The 17,134-nt window shown below is 38.0% G+C and overlaps 2 protein-coding genes across 4 annotated transcripts in view; one reads left to right on the forward strand and one right to left on the reverse strand.

Annotated features, from left to right (window-relative positions):
- kiaa0825 (KIAA0825 ortholog) overlaps positions 1-2,187 on the reverse strand; it is a 119,752-nt gene extending 117,565 nt beyond the window's left edge. The window contains exon 1 of one of the 3 annotated variants that reach the window (XM_026931276.3): positions 1,662-2,183. The gene's annotated coding sequence lies outside the window, so the exon portion shown is untranslated. Of the gene's footprint in view, positions 1-1,661 lie in introns of all 3 variants that reach the window. The other 2 variants (XM_026931278.3, XM_026931275.3) reach the window with 2 other exon arrangements.
- A 303-nt stretch (positions 2,188-2,490) lies between these two features.
- slf1 (SMC5-SMC6 complex localization factor 1) overlaps positions 2,491-17,134 on the forward strand; it is a 39,026-nt gene continuing 24,382 nt past the window's right edge. The window contains exons 1-15 of the mRNA XM_026931279.3: positions 2,491-2,803; positions 2,946-3,079; positions 5,043-5,121; positions 6,476-6,651; positions 6,753-6,808; positions 6,972-7,125; positions 7,693-7,878; positions 8,030-8,098; positions 8,482-8,628; positions 10,395-10,561; positions 10,857-10,991; positions 12,389-12,533; positions 12,734-12,881; positions 14,259-14,404; positions 15,033-15,145. Of these exons, the coding sequence (XP_026787080.3) occupies positions 2,969-3,079; positions 5,043-5,121; positions 6,476-6,651; positions 6,753-6,808; positions 6,972-7,125; positions 7,693-7,878; positions 8,030-8,098; positions 8,482-8,628; positions 10,395-10,561; positions 10,857-10,991; positions 12,389-12,533; positions 12,734-12,881; positions 14,259-14,404; positions 15,033-15,145 (1,832 nt within the window). The 5' untranslated portion in view covers positions 2,491-2,803; positions 2,946-2,968. The remainder of the gene's footprint in view (positions 2,804-2,945; positions 3,080-5,042; positions 5,122-6,475; positions 6,652-6,752; positions 6,809-6,971; positions 7,126-7,692; positions 7,879-8,029; positions 8,099-8,481; positions 8,629-10,394; positions 10,562-10,856; positions 10,992-12,388; positions 12,534-12,733; positions 12,882-14,258; positions 14,405-15,032; positions 15,146-17,134) is intronic.

The raw sequence follows: 17,134 nt of genomic DNA on the forward strand, positions 1-17,134 counted from the left end.
CACCTAAACTTTCTGCTTTAGTTTGTTTAGTTTTGTCAACCAATGATGGCCTCCTTCACTTGCATTGACACCTATTTAGACCACATATTGAGAGTTCCCATGAACAGCTACCAAATGCAAATTCAATGCTTGGAATCAGTCAATTGTCCCATTACCTCTGATCCTGTGAAAACGGAGGGACTATGTAAAAAAAAAAAAAAAAAGGCTGTTATTCCTAAACGGTTAATGCAATATTTTTATTAAACCCCTTGAATTAAAGCTGAAAGTCTACACTTCAATCACATCTTCATTGCTTCATTTCAAATCCACTGTGGCGGTGTTCAGAGGCAAAATTACCAAAATTGTTTTACTGTCCAAATACTTATGGAATTGACTGTATACAAGTATACATCACTCATCACAGGTAACTGGTTAACTTGTTGCTAACAAAAGACGAACATGGAGGTGTCTGTGTTTTTTCCCCACTTTGTAGCTTTAGGGTCGAAAATGATGTACTTCTGTCATATTTATTTAATATGGACCTATGAGAGAAATTTGAATTTGGTACAGCTATGTCATTTTTATGTCAATCAACCAATCAATCAGTGTACTTGATTGATTTCAGCTTGACGTGTCAGCTTTCATGTGCAGCTTACACTGTCTTTAAACAATCTTTATTAACTCACCAAAGTATCAAAGATTTAGAGAAAAGTAGTGGAGTGTGAAGTAGAGTGAAGCTCTAGCCCTGCAACTGACCTGACAGAGAACCATTTCCAGCTGAGAGATCATATCTCTGGCCTTAGATGTGTTTTAATGATCCCTATGTGAATTATAATAAAGCACTTATTATATACAGTGGACCATTATAGGCGACTGGACCGAGTGAGCAGACGTAACGATCATGACACGCACAGTCTTTAAGGCTAGTGAACAGGGTCGTTTTTAAAAAACAGTAGATGTCAATCTACTGATCAGTCTCATCCAGTTGAATGGTGATATTCTTAGAAGTACTTTTTGTACTGAAACTATTTCCAAAGTGTACTTTTATTTATTCCAATCTGGCATTATCGAATAAAGTGCATACATTTGCATACTTAAAAAAAACAGTTTGTCTTTTGACAATTTGTTTTTGTTAGAATTAAACTGTTTGTTTCACTATAATGCCTGTTGTCTCATATAGATTTTTCTCATTTTTCAGTAAACAATCTACCATAAATTCAACAGTTAGCAATATTTTGGGAAATTCCTCTGTAAAATCCTACTAATTAAGCATAGGAATGAACACGTGAGCTTTCATGAATGCAAGTCATGGAGAAACATCTGCTTCTGAATCCATGAAAAATAAAGAAAATCGGAGAAAAGTGTTTTAAAATTTATATTAAATAAGTTTTAAAATACAATGTGGTTTTTAATGTGTTGCCACTCTAGTCAGTGTGATTGGTAAGGTTTATAACAGAAACTGACATGTATATCATAATGATACTTTAACTGATGTACGGCAGGAATGAAGTTTTTCAGGGATAAATATTATGACGTCACTGCACAAAATGGGCGGAGCTTAAAGCCTATTAAAGCAATTGATCAGAAAATCTGAACTATGATTGACCTGACCAATATGGTCCTTTCTACCTGTAGTGTCTTGTCTTAAACACACTTTAAGCATTGTTACTATAAAGGCCTACCTTATAGGATAGTAAATCCAGGAGGCGGTTTATAATCCTTATCCTCAGGGTTTATTTTCATTTCACAGTGTAGGTGATGAATATGTCCATGCTACTGGGTCAGGATGCTTGTGCCATACTGGTCATACTGGAATACATCTCATCTAAATAATCTGCACAAATTAAATGAAAGTGGAAAAAGTCGTGGACTCTTCCATGTAACGGTACATTAAATGTCTAAGGTTGTGGGAAAAGCTGAGCAAGTTTAGTGGCTCTGAAAGACATTAGACGGCTTTCCATGCTAAATTAGCATACACAACAAGCAAATCGCACAAAACCGACTTCAGTTTGTACCGGTAACACAAAACAAAATCTCTAATATACGAAAATAAAGTCAAAACACAACAACTCCTGAGACAAACACTCTCTCTTCAGCGCCTCTTATTTATAAACAGTGTCACAACACTCCTTAAAAGCGTCTCTGACAACCAGCAGGAAGTAACGCTAATTCTATCCAAAACGCTACCTACAAAACCCCTAGTGCACTACATAGTGTGCATGAGTCAATGTTTTTACACCCTAAGTAGTCCACTTAGATAGGCGTTATGACACAAATTGGAATTAAACCCAGCTAAACTTCCGCCTCGTGGAACAATCCAAATCACAAAAAGTACAGGGGGAGACTTGTGTCTTGTGTTTAATGTGTATTTTACATGTGACTGGCAAAGACTATATCTACCGTATTGAATGTTATTTAGGTTAAATTTTTGTGTTTATGTTTTTTAAAATAATAATACAGGAGACCGTGAATGTATTTTGTGTAGTTATAAAATATCATACCTACCTCCTAACAGTACAATAAGGCGGTCCGTATCGCGGGTGTTTTCATATGGGTAATAAACACTTCTCCGGCATTGGTATTATGAAACATTTAGTATGTTTTTTCCTTTTGTAAACATTAAGATAAATATTGAAACAGCTGTTAGTGGGAAATAAAGTTTTGGAGCATGAGCTGTAGTGTATAAATGTGTGAGCTGCTCGGGATATGGCAGGAGTTTTGGCGCGGCTTGTGACTGACACAGATTAGTCGCTTTCACACAGTCTGAGTGTGTGTTCGCACGTTTTCCATTTCAGTTGTGTTTCAGTTTCACCAGGAAAAGCAGGTAAAAGCAGAGACTACACACCAAACTTTTGTTTTCTTTTTCAGAAATGACCTGCAGGTCGATGAAGCAGGTTCACTTTAACGTGTACTTTCTGTCCGTCGAAAGTAAAAGTATTTATCAGTGGTGTTTGTGGTTGTTTCAGTTTGAAGGCTCTGCTGGGTCAGAATGCTGGGAAATGAGTATGTGTTTCAGATGTCAGGTCTGAAGGATCTCCAGCAGAAAGCAGAGCTGCTTCGGGCCATCAGGAAGCTCCAGGGTCACTACATAGGAGGATCTGTAGGTGTTTACAGAGCCACAGAAAAGTAGCATAGGAATGAGTCACTCACACACACACACACACACACACACACACACTTAAAGGTGCAGTAGTCGATTTTTTTATTATTATATTATTATTATTATTCGTTACTTCTACACATAACCTGGAAGATATGTAGAACATGATTTAAAAAAAAAATAAATAATAATAATAAGTAGCTGAGAAAACCCTTTTGGAAAACTGACTTCCGGTCCGGAATGCTTGTTTGTGTTTGGATGTGTTTCCTGTCAGTCACTTCATAGACATGAACCACCTAAGATCCTGGAGGCGGAGCTTCATGAACATAGGAGGGAATCATTCAAATATCAAACCCACCCAACCACCTAATCTTGGGGAGGAAAAAAAGACTAATTGTACTTAATATGCTTTTAATGCTTTCATTTAGATTTAGAGGGGAACTAAAACAATCCAAATATTTATCGAAGACCTTTGCAGCATCTCACGTCTATAGGGAATTATCAGAGATGTAATAATACTGCGTATCATATCGCTCGATACGAGGATCTCGATTCGGTACGTCTGTGTATCGTTCAATACATTCAGCAGGCTGCATAATAAAGTAGACAACTCGCCATAAAATACAGCTTGTATCGCGTAAAGTGAAATAAACATGTAGCCTTAATCAAGCCCGCACTCCGTCCTCCGAAAAAGGAGCTTCTTTTTTATCTGGAAACAGGAAAGAATATACTTGTCTCCTAAGCACATTGTTTCCATGAGACAGTACTCTAGTATATTAATGTACTAGCCTATTAGCAACAGCAATGGCTTTGGCAGGGCAGAGCTGGAGCGTTCCCTCAAATCTATAAAAGTCTAGTGTAAGGAAGCACTTGAGCTTCGCTTATGGAAAGTGAGTGGTGGACCCAAACATTACAGTGTACCATGTCCGCCAAATATGTGTGAAATACACAAGTGCTAATACAGCGCACACACAGCTAGTACGGCGTGCACACACACTCTCTAGTGCGTTCAGGCAGCCCTTCTTCACTGACTCAATCCAAGGTAAAGAAATCACTGCAGGGATTGGTAAGTTCTTATCAGGTTGTGGAAAACACAGGATTCAAAAACACATCTAGGGCTACAGAGAGCTACGTGACTCTGAAAGCACACTAGCTAACAGCAGAATAAGAAAATCTCTGTGCTTCGGAAACAACCCTCTTGTGAGTCACACCAGTGAAAGCTTAGCCGTGTTTAATTCTGTTTATTCTAATGCGCAGTTTTTGTTTCGTTATATGCTGATAAGAGTCTGAATGGATCATAAACACTGTCATTAAATTTCAGTTATTGTATCATTGTACCCATAGGAATTAGTGTTTGCCATTAACTCTCAGACAGTGTAAATAAATAGGCTACTAGTTAACAGAAACAGTCTGAGGTCATTCATAGACAGTTTTAAAGAATACATGAAATAAGAGTACACAACTTTTGCCAAACAGAGAGGCTACTTATAATCGCATTTTTTTGTTTTTTTCTGTCCAGCCAACTGTAATCCACACAACACGAGCTTATGAACATGCTACAGGCTCCCAACCACTAAGACACAGTTAATGGTGTGCACAGGGACTGATATCTAAGTAGTTTAGCAATAGAGCATATATTCATATACAAATGAAATGAACATCCGCTTTCAGTGGTGAGTGCAGATTGTGCATGAGTGTGTCTGGAATATTTGAAAAATTTAGTTTTCTGTAGTAATAATTTTCAAACTAGGCCAGTGTGAAATGGTGAACAGCTATAAATATTTAGAATGAAAAGTCTATTAGTGTGTTTTGTTTTTTATATTGAGCAACATTTCTACAGGTTAAGATGCTCTTAACTTTGCAGTGCTTTTTTTTTTGGAAACTGGAACTAGTACAGTAAGGTGACTGTGAGTGTTAGTTGTATGTTTTCCTAGTTCTGTAAGTTAAACCTCTTGTGTTGCAGGTTTATAAAGAGGCAATGACGCATCTCATCATCACTCAGCCGTTAGCCAGCGAGAAGTTCCTTGCAGCATGCGCCGGAGGTTAGTGATGAGGATTGTGGTGATTATAAGTTTATTAATAACGGTGTAGAAAAATATTGGTCAAAAGCACAGATTTGGTAGGACAATGTTAGAGAATGTAATTAAGCCAGGGTTTTAGTATTAAAGGGGTACTCTGCCTTTTTTTTTTTTTTTTTTTTAAAAAAAAAACAAATCTCTATCTTCTGTTAATATGGTGTAACTGCATTTACCATGAACAAGAATTTCTACACATATCCCTGTACTGAGAAAAGAACTGAAACTTGTTTACTTAAAATCTGCTTATGTCTAAGGACATTTGTTTTTTATTCCGCCAATCAGCATTTATGCAAAAAATTCTTTGAGCAAACATATATTTGTAGATTAAGCTCTAAAACTGCATAATTTGTCTTCAGAAATGGGACAACTTGGTTAGAGGAAAGAGTTTGTGGTTATTTGTTATCACCATAATCAACATAATGTCCCTCAGTTTCTGCTTAATTCCACTTGGGTACCACAAAAGATCATGGAAAGAAACAGCTGGAAATACCTTTTTGCTGTATTCCAATGGTGTTAGAAAGTAAGGAATAAAACATGACAGTGTGTGCTGTTATAGGAAAATAATCAAAGACTGGGTGGTGTAATGAGTCCTGACATAAATCTTACTGTTACTGTTGCCAACCCAAAGTTGGTTATTTTCCTTTAACAGGACACAGCATTAAGTCTTTTTTACTTGCCAACTTAAACACACGTCCTGAAGTGTGTTATACACGGCAATTTGCGAACACTAACAGTTTTTTGTTTGTTACAGAACACATCATACTTCTTATCTGTTTATAGTTTAAACTTTTATAGTATATGTTTAAACAGCTTTTCCCTCACCAGCCTCTTTTTGTACTCTCTTGTCAAATTCCTGAGAAGTCACAAAGCCTTCTGTCCTGAAGACTTTCCAATGTTGGAAAACTGAAAGTTGCAGCCCTGCAGACTCCTTCCAGGAATGCTAAATAAACATTTCCAAACAGAAACCATCACCATATCAACAATTACATGTTTTTTTTTTTTTTAATCCGTACATATGGAGTGCCCACCATACACATCCATGTGTATGTTGTTACTATAGAAATTAGAGCGAGTGCATTAATATAAACCTGTGTAACTGTTGTAGTAATTCCTCTTGTACACTCACATATTTTAAACACTTCCTGACATAATTCAATTCAAAAGTTTGGAGTAAACAGATTTTCACTTCTTTTCTCAGTGCTACGAAACATCTTGAAATTCTTACCCATGGTGATAGATAGGTTTAAAATGCTGGAGTGTTCCTTTAATCCAACTTCTCCATAGTTCTTCATTAACCTGTTCATGCTCTATGTTTTAGGGAAATGGATAGTGACTCCCCAGTTTGTTCTGGACAGTGTAAAACACAAAGCATGGCTACCTGAAGCCTCATATGAGTTAAACCTCACAGCTAACGTTAAGGCCACTGTGATTGCAAACCCTCTTCAGAAATGGAGGGAGAAAGTTGCCCGAGGCATCGCGTCTGGAGCTTTTCAGGTCAGGAATGTAATGTTGCGTAATTTACCAACCGAATGAGAAGCAATCTAAGTACAATTATTTCAAGTGTCCTAAAATGTCACGTCTTTTTTCCCTAATAGGATTGGGTTGTTTATCTTGAGATTGAAGATCATGTTAGGAGAGCCATGTTTGAAAGGTGAGGACCAGAAAGAACTGAAAAAAAAAAAAAAAACTCCCAGGAAATGTGTTTGTTCAATGTAAAAATGGCATCAAAGTGAATTTAGCTGCCACGTATATACAACCTGGAGTGTTTCTCTCTCTCTCTCTCTCTCTCTCTCTCTCTGTCTGTGTGTGTGCAGAATACTGAAAGCAGGGAAGGCTGTGCTCTGCACTGATAAATGCACAGCCACACAAACTATTACACACGTGTTAACCAAAGATGGATCCAAAACCTCTCGGAAACTTACTGCACCTTATTTCAGCATCAGCTACATTGCAGAACATCTCTTTGGGGTAAATTATACTCTTCATATCAGTTAAAATACTACTATAATACCGCAGCACTCAACATGGAATTCTCGATTCTGATTGGTCAGAAGATGTTCTGAAGCTCTGACGGTAGTAATTCAAATCACAGGTTTATACTGATACGCTAACTTCTCTAGCAGACATTCCACGACATTAAACGTAACTGTAAACTAATAAAAGGTTCTATGTGTTGTTCATTAATAAATAAAAATTTGTAATTGTATGGCTAATTGCTGTGGAATATAGGGGAATAATCAATGATGGGATGATGTGAAGTAGAAACCTTTACCACCAGAAGTTGATTGTTTTCCAGTTACAAAATGTTGGCAAATTGCTGTGATATACGAGGAATAAAACACTGCACATCATGTGGTGTTTTATTCCTCATGTAAATTGCTGCCATTAATACATAAAGCTGTGTGGACATATCTGAATGATTCGAGTAGACAGTTTGTTCATTCATAAATTGAATACCAGTTGGTTGAAGCAGTGTTGCATCAGCCTCAGATGTGACGACCTTATTGTAAGCTCTGTGTTCTTGTTTTGTTACAGGCAGTGTGCTCGGGTTTGAACTGGTCCATTAATTTGAACAAACTGAGCCAGCAGGCGAGTTGTGTTCAACCGGAGGTCATGGAGTGCAGTCCTATAACAGTGGAGGATGAACCAATGGATGTTACTGATAATTCCTTTCTTTTAAAGCTGGAGGAAACACTTAAAGACTACATCACCAGAATGGAGGTGAACTCAGATTTTACTGATCCAGACATCCGTTTGAGTAGTTTAATAGTAATTACTTATAATTACAACTTTTCTCATCGTGAACATAAAACACAAAAGGTAATTATAATTCTGCATTTGATACATGACCTTACTATACCTCTCGTTACAGGTGCAGAAAAGAAAGTTACTGAAAGTCCCTGGATTTTATAACTACTACACTCCCGTCTTTCCAACACAGGTGAATACATTTCTCAGAATCATATTAATATGTCCAACATCTGCGAGTCTCACTGTGAGGCAAAATGAACATTTGGCTCATCGAGTGGCTCAGGTCATTCAATTTCCTTTGTGTCACTTGTAGCGCTATTAGTCACTTCCTTTTTGTGAAGGATACATTATATCCAGGTGACCTGATTTTAAACAAGGTGCTTTTATTGGTGGCCTTGTGATTGGCATGTCCATTATAGAAACACTGGTGTCCGTATTCTCTGCTTCCTGGGCACTGTGGGCTTTCCTGCACTACTTTAACCTGTGTGACTGACAGAGCCATGCTGACCCTGCTGTTCTCCGTCCCTTCTCATTTCCTGCCTGTCTCTTCTCTCTCTCTGTTGTTCTGTGCAGGTCACAGTGGTGGATTTCAGTAATGTTCAGAGCCTGGTGGAGTGCGGGCTCTTCCCACAGGCCCTGGAAGAGGTGCAGGGGTGTCTGCATCCCGGCGTGCTTCCTCCAGTCTCAGTGCTCCACGTGTGCATGCAGCACGCACTCCATGTATGTACACACAACAACTCCACACCCAGGATATAATAAAGAGTAAAAGAAAGTCTCACAGGAGGCAGTAAACAATACGTTAGATAGCAGTGGGAATCTGTAAGTGATTTGCGATTTGATTTAATTTTGATTCAGGGTGCAGCAGTGTGATTTATAAAATAAATCTCTAGCTTCTTAAGACATAGGTGTTTGTCACCTGCATAATATTTTCATAGGCAAAAAGTCTACAGTCAAATGTTTAAGGGTGCAAGTTCTACTTTCCGTCACTTAGCAACAAGTTTGTCTTGTTGCTTTAAAAAGAAAAAGGATTCTAAATTAATGACTGTCATTTATGCATACTATATTTTCCACATATTTTTTAGGTAATGTATCTATTTTCTAATTTTATATATACTATATATGTGTGTGTGTATGTGTGTGGTGAAAAAGGGATGCTACAAGTAAATAGTTGACCATTTCCACCAGACACTTAGCTTTGTTCAGACTTGGTTCACTTGTTTTGAGTGATTTGAAGTATTTTCATGCATCAGTGTGTCTTCAATGTGTCTTCAGCAACTATCTGTGATCACATTTCATCAATAGCGGGGATGGCAATCCTCTGAAAGCAACCCAATGCTACAAAAGCAGAAAACACAAGTCAGATTTTACCAGACAAAATCTCAAACAGACTTAAAAAACCTTTCCTCATACTGTCATTTGGCTGGGTGTCATTTTGTGCAGGGTTTGCTTATTTAATCACAAATGCTTTCAACACACAAACAGCATGGAGGGAAGTAGGAAAAAAAAGAAAGTTGCATGCCAAAATTTTAACACTGCAGTTCTCAGAATTTCGTCACAGACACAGCTCTAATGAAATTGACCACAGTGCACAAGGCTACAAAGTCAAATACATCGTCGCATATCAAATATTTAATAACAGTGTGTCTACGTTGTAGTTATGCTGTACATTTTGTGTTTTTAGAACATAGTCCATTAGACAGGAGATTTAAGCTCCTAATTGGCATGCTTTTTGATCAATAACTGCAGTCGATACATTGCTGTGAACACTACGAATGTACATGCATCCCAGACCACCTCCCAGTGTGGTTTGTGTGATCGGATTTGACTCTGGTAATACCTGTATTTAGCACTATCCACTTGTAGTCCAATCACCCAGGACAGATGTTAATACCAGATCCGAGTGGGTCTTTACTGAAGTCTGTGCTGAATTCTAAATGCCATTCTATTAGTGAACTACTACTTACCATGTAGTGAGCGTATGTAGTGAATAGGAAACTTTCAGTGAGAATTATACCTGCATGCAAATGAGCCAGCTAGTCTAATGAATGTCAGATCCAGCTAAATGTTCATTAATTCAGTCGTTCTTCTTCAGTAACTGCTTTATCCTTGTCGGGATCACCATGGAAATATTAAAATATTGATTCTTCATGATTTTCTTTGCACATGATATAAATAGTGTAGCACTACTGCTATTGTTCATTCTTTCTGTGGCAGTAGAAAATTGTAGGTAATTAATAAGAATCAGTTATTAGTATATCAGTATATCAGTTACATGTTGCCAAGTGAGGTTCCTATTCAGTTATTCCAAACCAACCAACCATGAAGATGACTTCCCTGTGCCATTTAGGCTTATCTCATACGCAGTATTTTCTGTAGAACTCTCCATGCATGTAAAGTACTCATAGTTTTATATAGTGTTCAGTTCACTAACTGTAAAAACTCATGTACTCTTAAAACAGTGTATGTACAAACACATTTCCCCGCAGGGTGAAGCAGAGCCGTACTTTCTCAGCATGTTCAGCATTGTTCTGAACGACATCCTGTGTAATAACCCTACATGGAGCTTTCCTGCAAGTGTCAAGTACTTCTTGCAGATCCTGCAGTGTCCACAGTGTGCGACGGGAGTGTGGCCGCTCCTGCAGACTTCTGTGAGGTACAAACAAAATCTCACCAAGTCAAACACGTTATCAGTACCATCAGGGTGGATTTTGGTTAACAGTGGGGCTGCACATTGAATTATATTTTAATTGTTATTGACTCTGGTGCATTGATTTAACTGTCTATGTAATTGCATATTCTGACAGCAGACTTAGTTATTTCCTTATTTTGTGTTTATTAATTTGTATTGTGGTGATTAGTTTAGCCCTTATCATAACAGAAAGGTAACAAAATAGACCTCAGAAGGAGTTTATTATCTTGTGTTTGGTTCTTCTTGACTTATTTTTAAGGTTCTGCTTGGGGAGCACAGCGACCTGTCACCCACTGCCTAGCCCCGCCTCAACAGAGCTTCTCCATTTCCATGGCAACCTGCAAGCGTTCATTCTCAGGCTGTTTCAGCTGGAGCTGCACGCCACAGCCTCAGCGTAAGAGGCTAAAACATTTCAGTCACTTTAAGGGATATGGAATCAGTCAGCTAATCATTATAAATAGAATAAATTGGTTGTGTAAATAAAGAAATATATTAGAAAAAGCAGTTTGTAATTTTTAGAGCATTCTATTGCCTTTGAGACAAAACTAAGTTGAAAACCTGGACAAGTATTCCATTTTCCTCCAACCAACCAGTGTTCATTTTTTTGGTAAAGGCTAAAATGAAAAAAGAGCAAACGACAAAAAAAAATTTTAGCTAAATAAAATTTCCACCCTTGCACTGAAAATATTTTTCCCCCTCATCTTTGTGCACTCCCTCTGCAAACATTTTTAAACAATTAAAATAAATATTAGCTTGGATGCAACACCAAGTTTGAAAACATGCATGTCATTGGATGAAAAGTTTGAAGCTAACTACGGACGATTTCACCGCTTCTGTGTTACTCAGTGTCTGTGTTACTCAGCGTCTTGCACCAGTCTGCATGGCCAGAAATGCCACTATGGTTTTGCAAACACTCCTAGCTAGACCTTCTAGCATGTATCCTTCTTTAAACTTTGGGAAGCCATGCTAGCTTTGAAGGTTTGTGACTACAGAAAAAATCTTTCTAAAATGAGAAGCAACCTTACTTGACTGCAAAAAAGCCTTTTTTTTTTTTTAGTGTCTTGTTCAGGTTACTTAATGTTAGCTAGTTAGAATTAGCATTTCTCAAAACATAGAAGCGGAAAGGCTTTGGGAAATCATTTGTAAAGTGTTATGGTGTTGCATTAAAAAGGGAATTAAAATATGGGGAATTAATGCTTCTGCTTTTTTGGAAACTTATAAAGAGCTCATTGGGTATAATTTAGGAAATAGACTAGTTTAGTTCAGTTTAAATTGATTAAAATTGTTGTAGTTTTACATCAGTTAAACCCTAAAGCCAGCAATAACCAAATGACTAAAATATGACTAATAAAATTATTTATTATTGACAAATTTCTATTCCGTTGAAACAGCAGATGCCTCATGAGTTGACTTTTAAAGGGGCAGCAGTGAGCAGATCTGTTTCGGCTGTGGGCAGAGCTAATTTCATGGCTAGAAAAATGTAAACAGATATTCATGAAGAAACCAGTGATCTCTGTTGCTTGAAAATATTTCAGCTCAGTTTTTCTATGGTGTATGCTGAGATGACAATGTCGTAACATATGCGGAAACATATTTGAACATTACATACTGCACTATAAACACAATAAAATGTGTCTGTCATAACAATGTGGGTGAAACATTTTCTTTAATGAGTTTAAAAAAAAAAAAAAAAGAACAAGTTGATAGGTGAATCATGTAAAAATAGATGTTGAACAGAATACTAAATTGTGGTATCGCGGAGGTTCTGAGTCGGTGTTGTGCTGTGTGTAGTAGGCGGGCGGCGGGCTCGCGGGGCTCCGTGCTCTACAGCATGTTCTGGAACGTGTGGGAGAAGACGACGCTGAGCTCCAGAGCCCTGCAGCAGCTGGCTGAATTGCTGGTGGAAACCACACTCTGGGCTCTTCACTCCTCTCAGGTATAAATTCATGCTTATTACGTCCTACTTCTCTCTCATGATTGCTGTTAATGCTGGTGGTTTGTGAATACATGTCAATAGCTCTTCTGGTGTTTGTGCATCTTTGCACACATCTCAATCTGAATGTAGATCCATGTTATTTTTGAGCTGGTATTGACTGGTTGGTGAGGTAGAACGTGTGCTGTGTGTTGCTGTGTTAGGAGTGGAGGCTGCAAGTGTTGGGCACGCTGCAGGAGATTCTGGCTGTAGTGGTGGAGTACTGGGCTCAGGAGCACTCTCGGCTCAACAACCGGATGGTGGAGAAAGGCTTTCAGGACCTTGCAGAATACATGGCTATCCTGTGCCAAGGTAACAAGCATTATTTCAACTGCAGGGCCAGGATGGCATTAAGAGCTTTTGCATACTGGCTCAGTGTGTTCAAATACACTGTTAATAACAGCTAATAGTGCTCAAATCAAATCTATGTCTTTAGAAAATACACTAAAATACAGTATGTGGTCCATCTGAGAATCCATTTATAGCCTTAAATTTTATAGACCATGAGTCACTTATGTGACGATATCTTTTGTAATACAAATAAATAAAATATACAAATAAAATGTATTTAAACTTATGTAAAGATCAACGCTGTGCCATAGCATCTGATAGAGCTAGGCTCCATGCCATCTTCTTTCAGGGTGTAACATTGCAAATGTATAAAGTCACTACGTAAGGAGTAAAACAGGACAGGGCATGTTACAAAAATAAACCACCCTGAAGTTGACTATATTTCTGTAACCGCACGTCCTGAAATGTCCTATTCCAATTTGCCAAAGCTGACAATTTTTTATTTCGTAAAGAACAACACATTATACTTTTTATCCATATATAGTTACATTTAATGTTGTGGAACATTCATGAAACAAGTTAGTTCCTGTTGTAACAGCTGTAAACAATCGTTCCCTCAACAGCTTCTCTGTTTTCTCTCTCTTGAAGTTAATAAGATGTTAAAAAAAAAAAAGGGAAAAAATGTCCTCTGTTCTGAAGACTTTTGCATGTTGAAGATTTTACAGCTTTACCTCTGACTGTTATAAAGCAGTGACAGTGGAGACTCCTTCCATAAATGTTAAATAAACATCTTCTTAGAGAAAACTTCACCGTATCAGCAATATTTGATCTGTTTATGCAGAATCTGTATGTAAGTTGTTACTTTAGAAATGATAATCTATTGCAACAAGCAAATGAATATAAACCTGTCATTTGCCATGATATCTGAACTGCTGAATGGAGGATGCAACAGCACTAGTAATTTTAATGTGTCACTAAAAATAAGGACACTCCTTAAAATATGTTGCACGAGCTTCCTGAACATGTTACTTATAAGTTCATTAGTGGCATTAGCAACTTTGTTTTCTTGTTAACTTGTGTCAAACATCTATGCTGGGTCCTGCTGCATGTCATTCACTCTCAACTCAATAAGATGTGTAATGTAAGATGTATAATGGAGAAAATGTGAGTTAGTCTAAACTCTAAACTCCATGAGCAACAGCTGTCATGTGTATGATTGCTGGTAATGGTCTTAAAGCCAGTGAGAACCTCTTTATAGCAGAACTTACCTGAGTATTGATTTTAATGTCAACTGACTTGTTAGGATTTGGTACATCAGATATGTTTTTTTCAGTGTTTTTCAGAATGTAGTGTTATTAACAGCCAGCGTTTTCTTTCTCACCTCCAATCATGTCTTAGACCTCCGTCCAGATGCTCTGAGGGAGCTGGTTCCTGCCCTCCCATCTCACCGGCTCAGGATGCTCACTGCTGATGCAATCTACAGAAACATCTGCACTAGGAACGGTCTTCTCATCCGCTCAGAGCCGCTCTCCCTCCACAAGATAGTAAGACTGTGCTAAGGTTTTTAGGTCCTGCTCTGTTATTGTGCTATATTTTCCACATAATAATAATTTCAACACATTTCCCTTTGCTGAGAAAAAAAAATATTACTTACTCAAAACTTTGTTACATCTATATTACAATATTACTTATATTACTTACATCATGGCATGTCGTACTTTTTATCCGCTTATAGTTACATTTAACATTGTGGAATGTCCGTAAAATAAGTTCCATTTATCACCAATGTTAAACATTAACAATTAAACACATTTTTAATCAGTTTAAGTGGTGTGTCTGGCATAAAAGTCCCTGCGTAAGCCGTTACCATAGAAACGATAATGTATTAGATCAAATTAATGTAAGTCTGTGATTTGTAGCTGGCGTTACTGTTAGAACTACTGTCATAGCAAATTAATCAACACCTGACCAATCAGAATCAAGAAATCAAGAGCAGTGTGATTATAATCTGTACTATTTGTCCTTTTGGAGAGGGACGTAGAATTAGATAAGGCTGAAAAAACATTTTCAGTATTCCTTTAAACTGTTAAAGCTGAATGTAATTTAAGGATATCTCCAGAGATACAGAGGAAGAATGAGGGATATTAAAGTGCACTGTTTACATGTTTGCAGGTCTTCTCCTATCTTAAGGCCCTGGGGCAGTTGTGTGGGCGCAAGCCGAGGCATTCTTCCGAGCACCAGACTGAGAGGACCGTCTCACCCAGCTCAGACAGTCAGGGTGCAAGGTGAGTCTCACACACACACACACACACATATAAAGGGCCAACAGCAGATCACTGTAGCTCAGTGAGGAGCAAATGTTGGAGTGAAAGCAAGATTTGGGGCAGATGAAGAGGAAACTCCATAGTCCTGTTTATCTACACAGCAGCTTTCCTTTGTGCCTCACGCTACTATAGATAATGTTTATTGTCTGCTCAGTGAGCACAGACATGTAGTGTTTTTACATTTAAAACTTGGCACATTATCAGCACACCTTTACTGGTAATGTTTGGTATTTGCATCATTCAAACTTGTGGCCAAATTTCCCAGAATGCACTCATTCACCTTTGCCATGAAGGTCCCTTCAAACAAGGTGTGTGTATTACAGAAGGATTTGGTGAAATTTACATTCACTGAGTTTGTTTATCACCAGCATGTTCTGTGTGTGTGCGTGTGTGTTTGTCACGTTCTCAGTCTGCTGTAGAGTCGCACATAAAAGACCACATCCTGTACCATTCATTGCTTCACTAAGCTGATTATTTTAATGTTCAAAAGCCATCAGGATGTCATAGGATAAATAGTCATAAAGACATCACCTTTCCCGGTAATCTGTTCACACTGAAGGCAATAATTTCCCAGGAAATGTAGCTCAACGTCATCCCAATCAATGGCTGTGTCAGTTCTCCTGGAATTACTCTGTTTTTTTTTTTTCATGTAAAAATATGTGAGTGAAACAGACTACAGACACCCCCTTTTCCACTGGCTGTGCTGGTTCGGAAAATCAACAAAACGGTTTAAGAACCTGTCCACATTTCCACCAGGTTGAAAACCGAACCATTTTGTTCTCCTAACACAAAAGTTAAAAAAGATTAGCAGTGGAAAGTTTTAAACTTGTACTTCTGGTGCTAAGCATATACAGGATTTTATCATCCAAAGTTAAATCCTTAAGTGCTTATACACAGACCGAAGTTATGTGCAATCTGACTGATAGATTTTTATTGGTTTTGGCACGTTGTGTAGCAGCTCAAAGGGTGTTTTATTAGTATTAGCATTAGCAATATATAGCTCCTTAGTAGTTCGGTGGAAATGTCAGTAAACCAGTTGTTCTTGCAATATTTAATTTAGATCATTTTTCAACAATAATCTTCAAACTGCTGTACTTCTCACTTTTAAATTTAATGGCTGCCATGAAAGTTATTGGAGTTGGCATAAAACATTGTGTAGGGTTTTGATTAAAGTTTTACCCCTAAGAATAGTTTTACCATCCAACATGAAATTCATCTATACTCTGGGCCTGACTCGGAGCACAAGCGGCACTCGTGGTATTTGTTAGCCAAATACGATCTTCAGTACTGAGACTCTCTCCTCAGAAATGCCAGCGTGGTGCTCTCCATGTCTGTCATCAAATAATTTTACCCTTAATTATGTTCAGATAAGTCGCCCTCTCCATTGTTCCTCAGTGCTTTCAGTCTTCTCTGAACCATTATTACGGTATAATACTAATGATAAAACCTATCACAGGCACTATTAGAACGGCTCACATACATCTCGGGCCCAGTGAAGGCAGACTGAGAGTGGTGTGTGTGTGTGTGTATGTGTGTGTGTGAGGTGGCTGTAATGGAGCCATTGTCCCTCATCATGGGATATTAGTCAGGGTTAAGATGGCTAATGGAGAGAGATGGGCTCCTCGCGTTCTGATCAGGGCTCGGCTTGTGAATAAGAATCACACTGTTATGTGTGAACAAAACACAGACAGGGCCAATAAACTAGTCTTTTTCGATGCAATGTGATGGAGGAGAACTAGCTAATGGGTGGAAATTGGCAACTAAATTGCAAGAAAATGTGGTTAAAAAGAAAAAAAAATCCTTCTAGATGGTTACTCTGTCGCACTAGCAGGAAGTGGGTGCATGTTTGTCCTGCACTACAGAGAGTGCATCTTGTTGTGTGAATCCTGTGCGGTTGTGGTTTTTTTTTTTTTTTTTTTTTTTATAGTATTGAATAAAAGTAACAAGAAA

Source organism: Pangasianodon hypophthalmus, chromosome 24 (genome assembly GCF_027358585.1).
Source record: "Pangasianodon hypophthalmus isolate fPanHyp1 chromosome 24, fPanHyp1.pri, whole genome shotgun sequence".
In the NCBI taxonomy this organism is placed as follows: Eukaryota; Metazoa; Chordata; class Actinopteri; order Siluriformes; family Pangasiidae; genus Pangasianodon; species Pangasianodon hypophthalmus.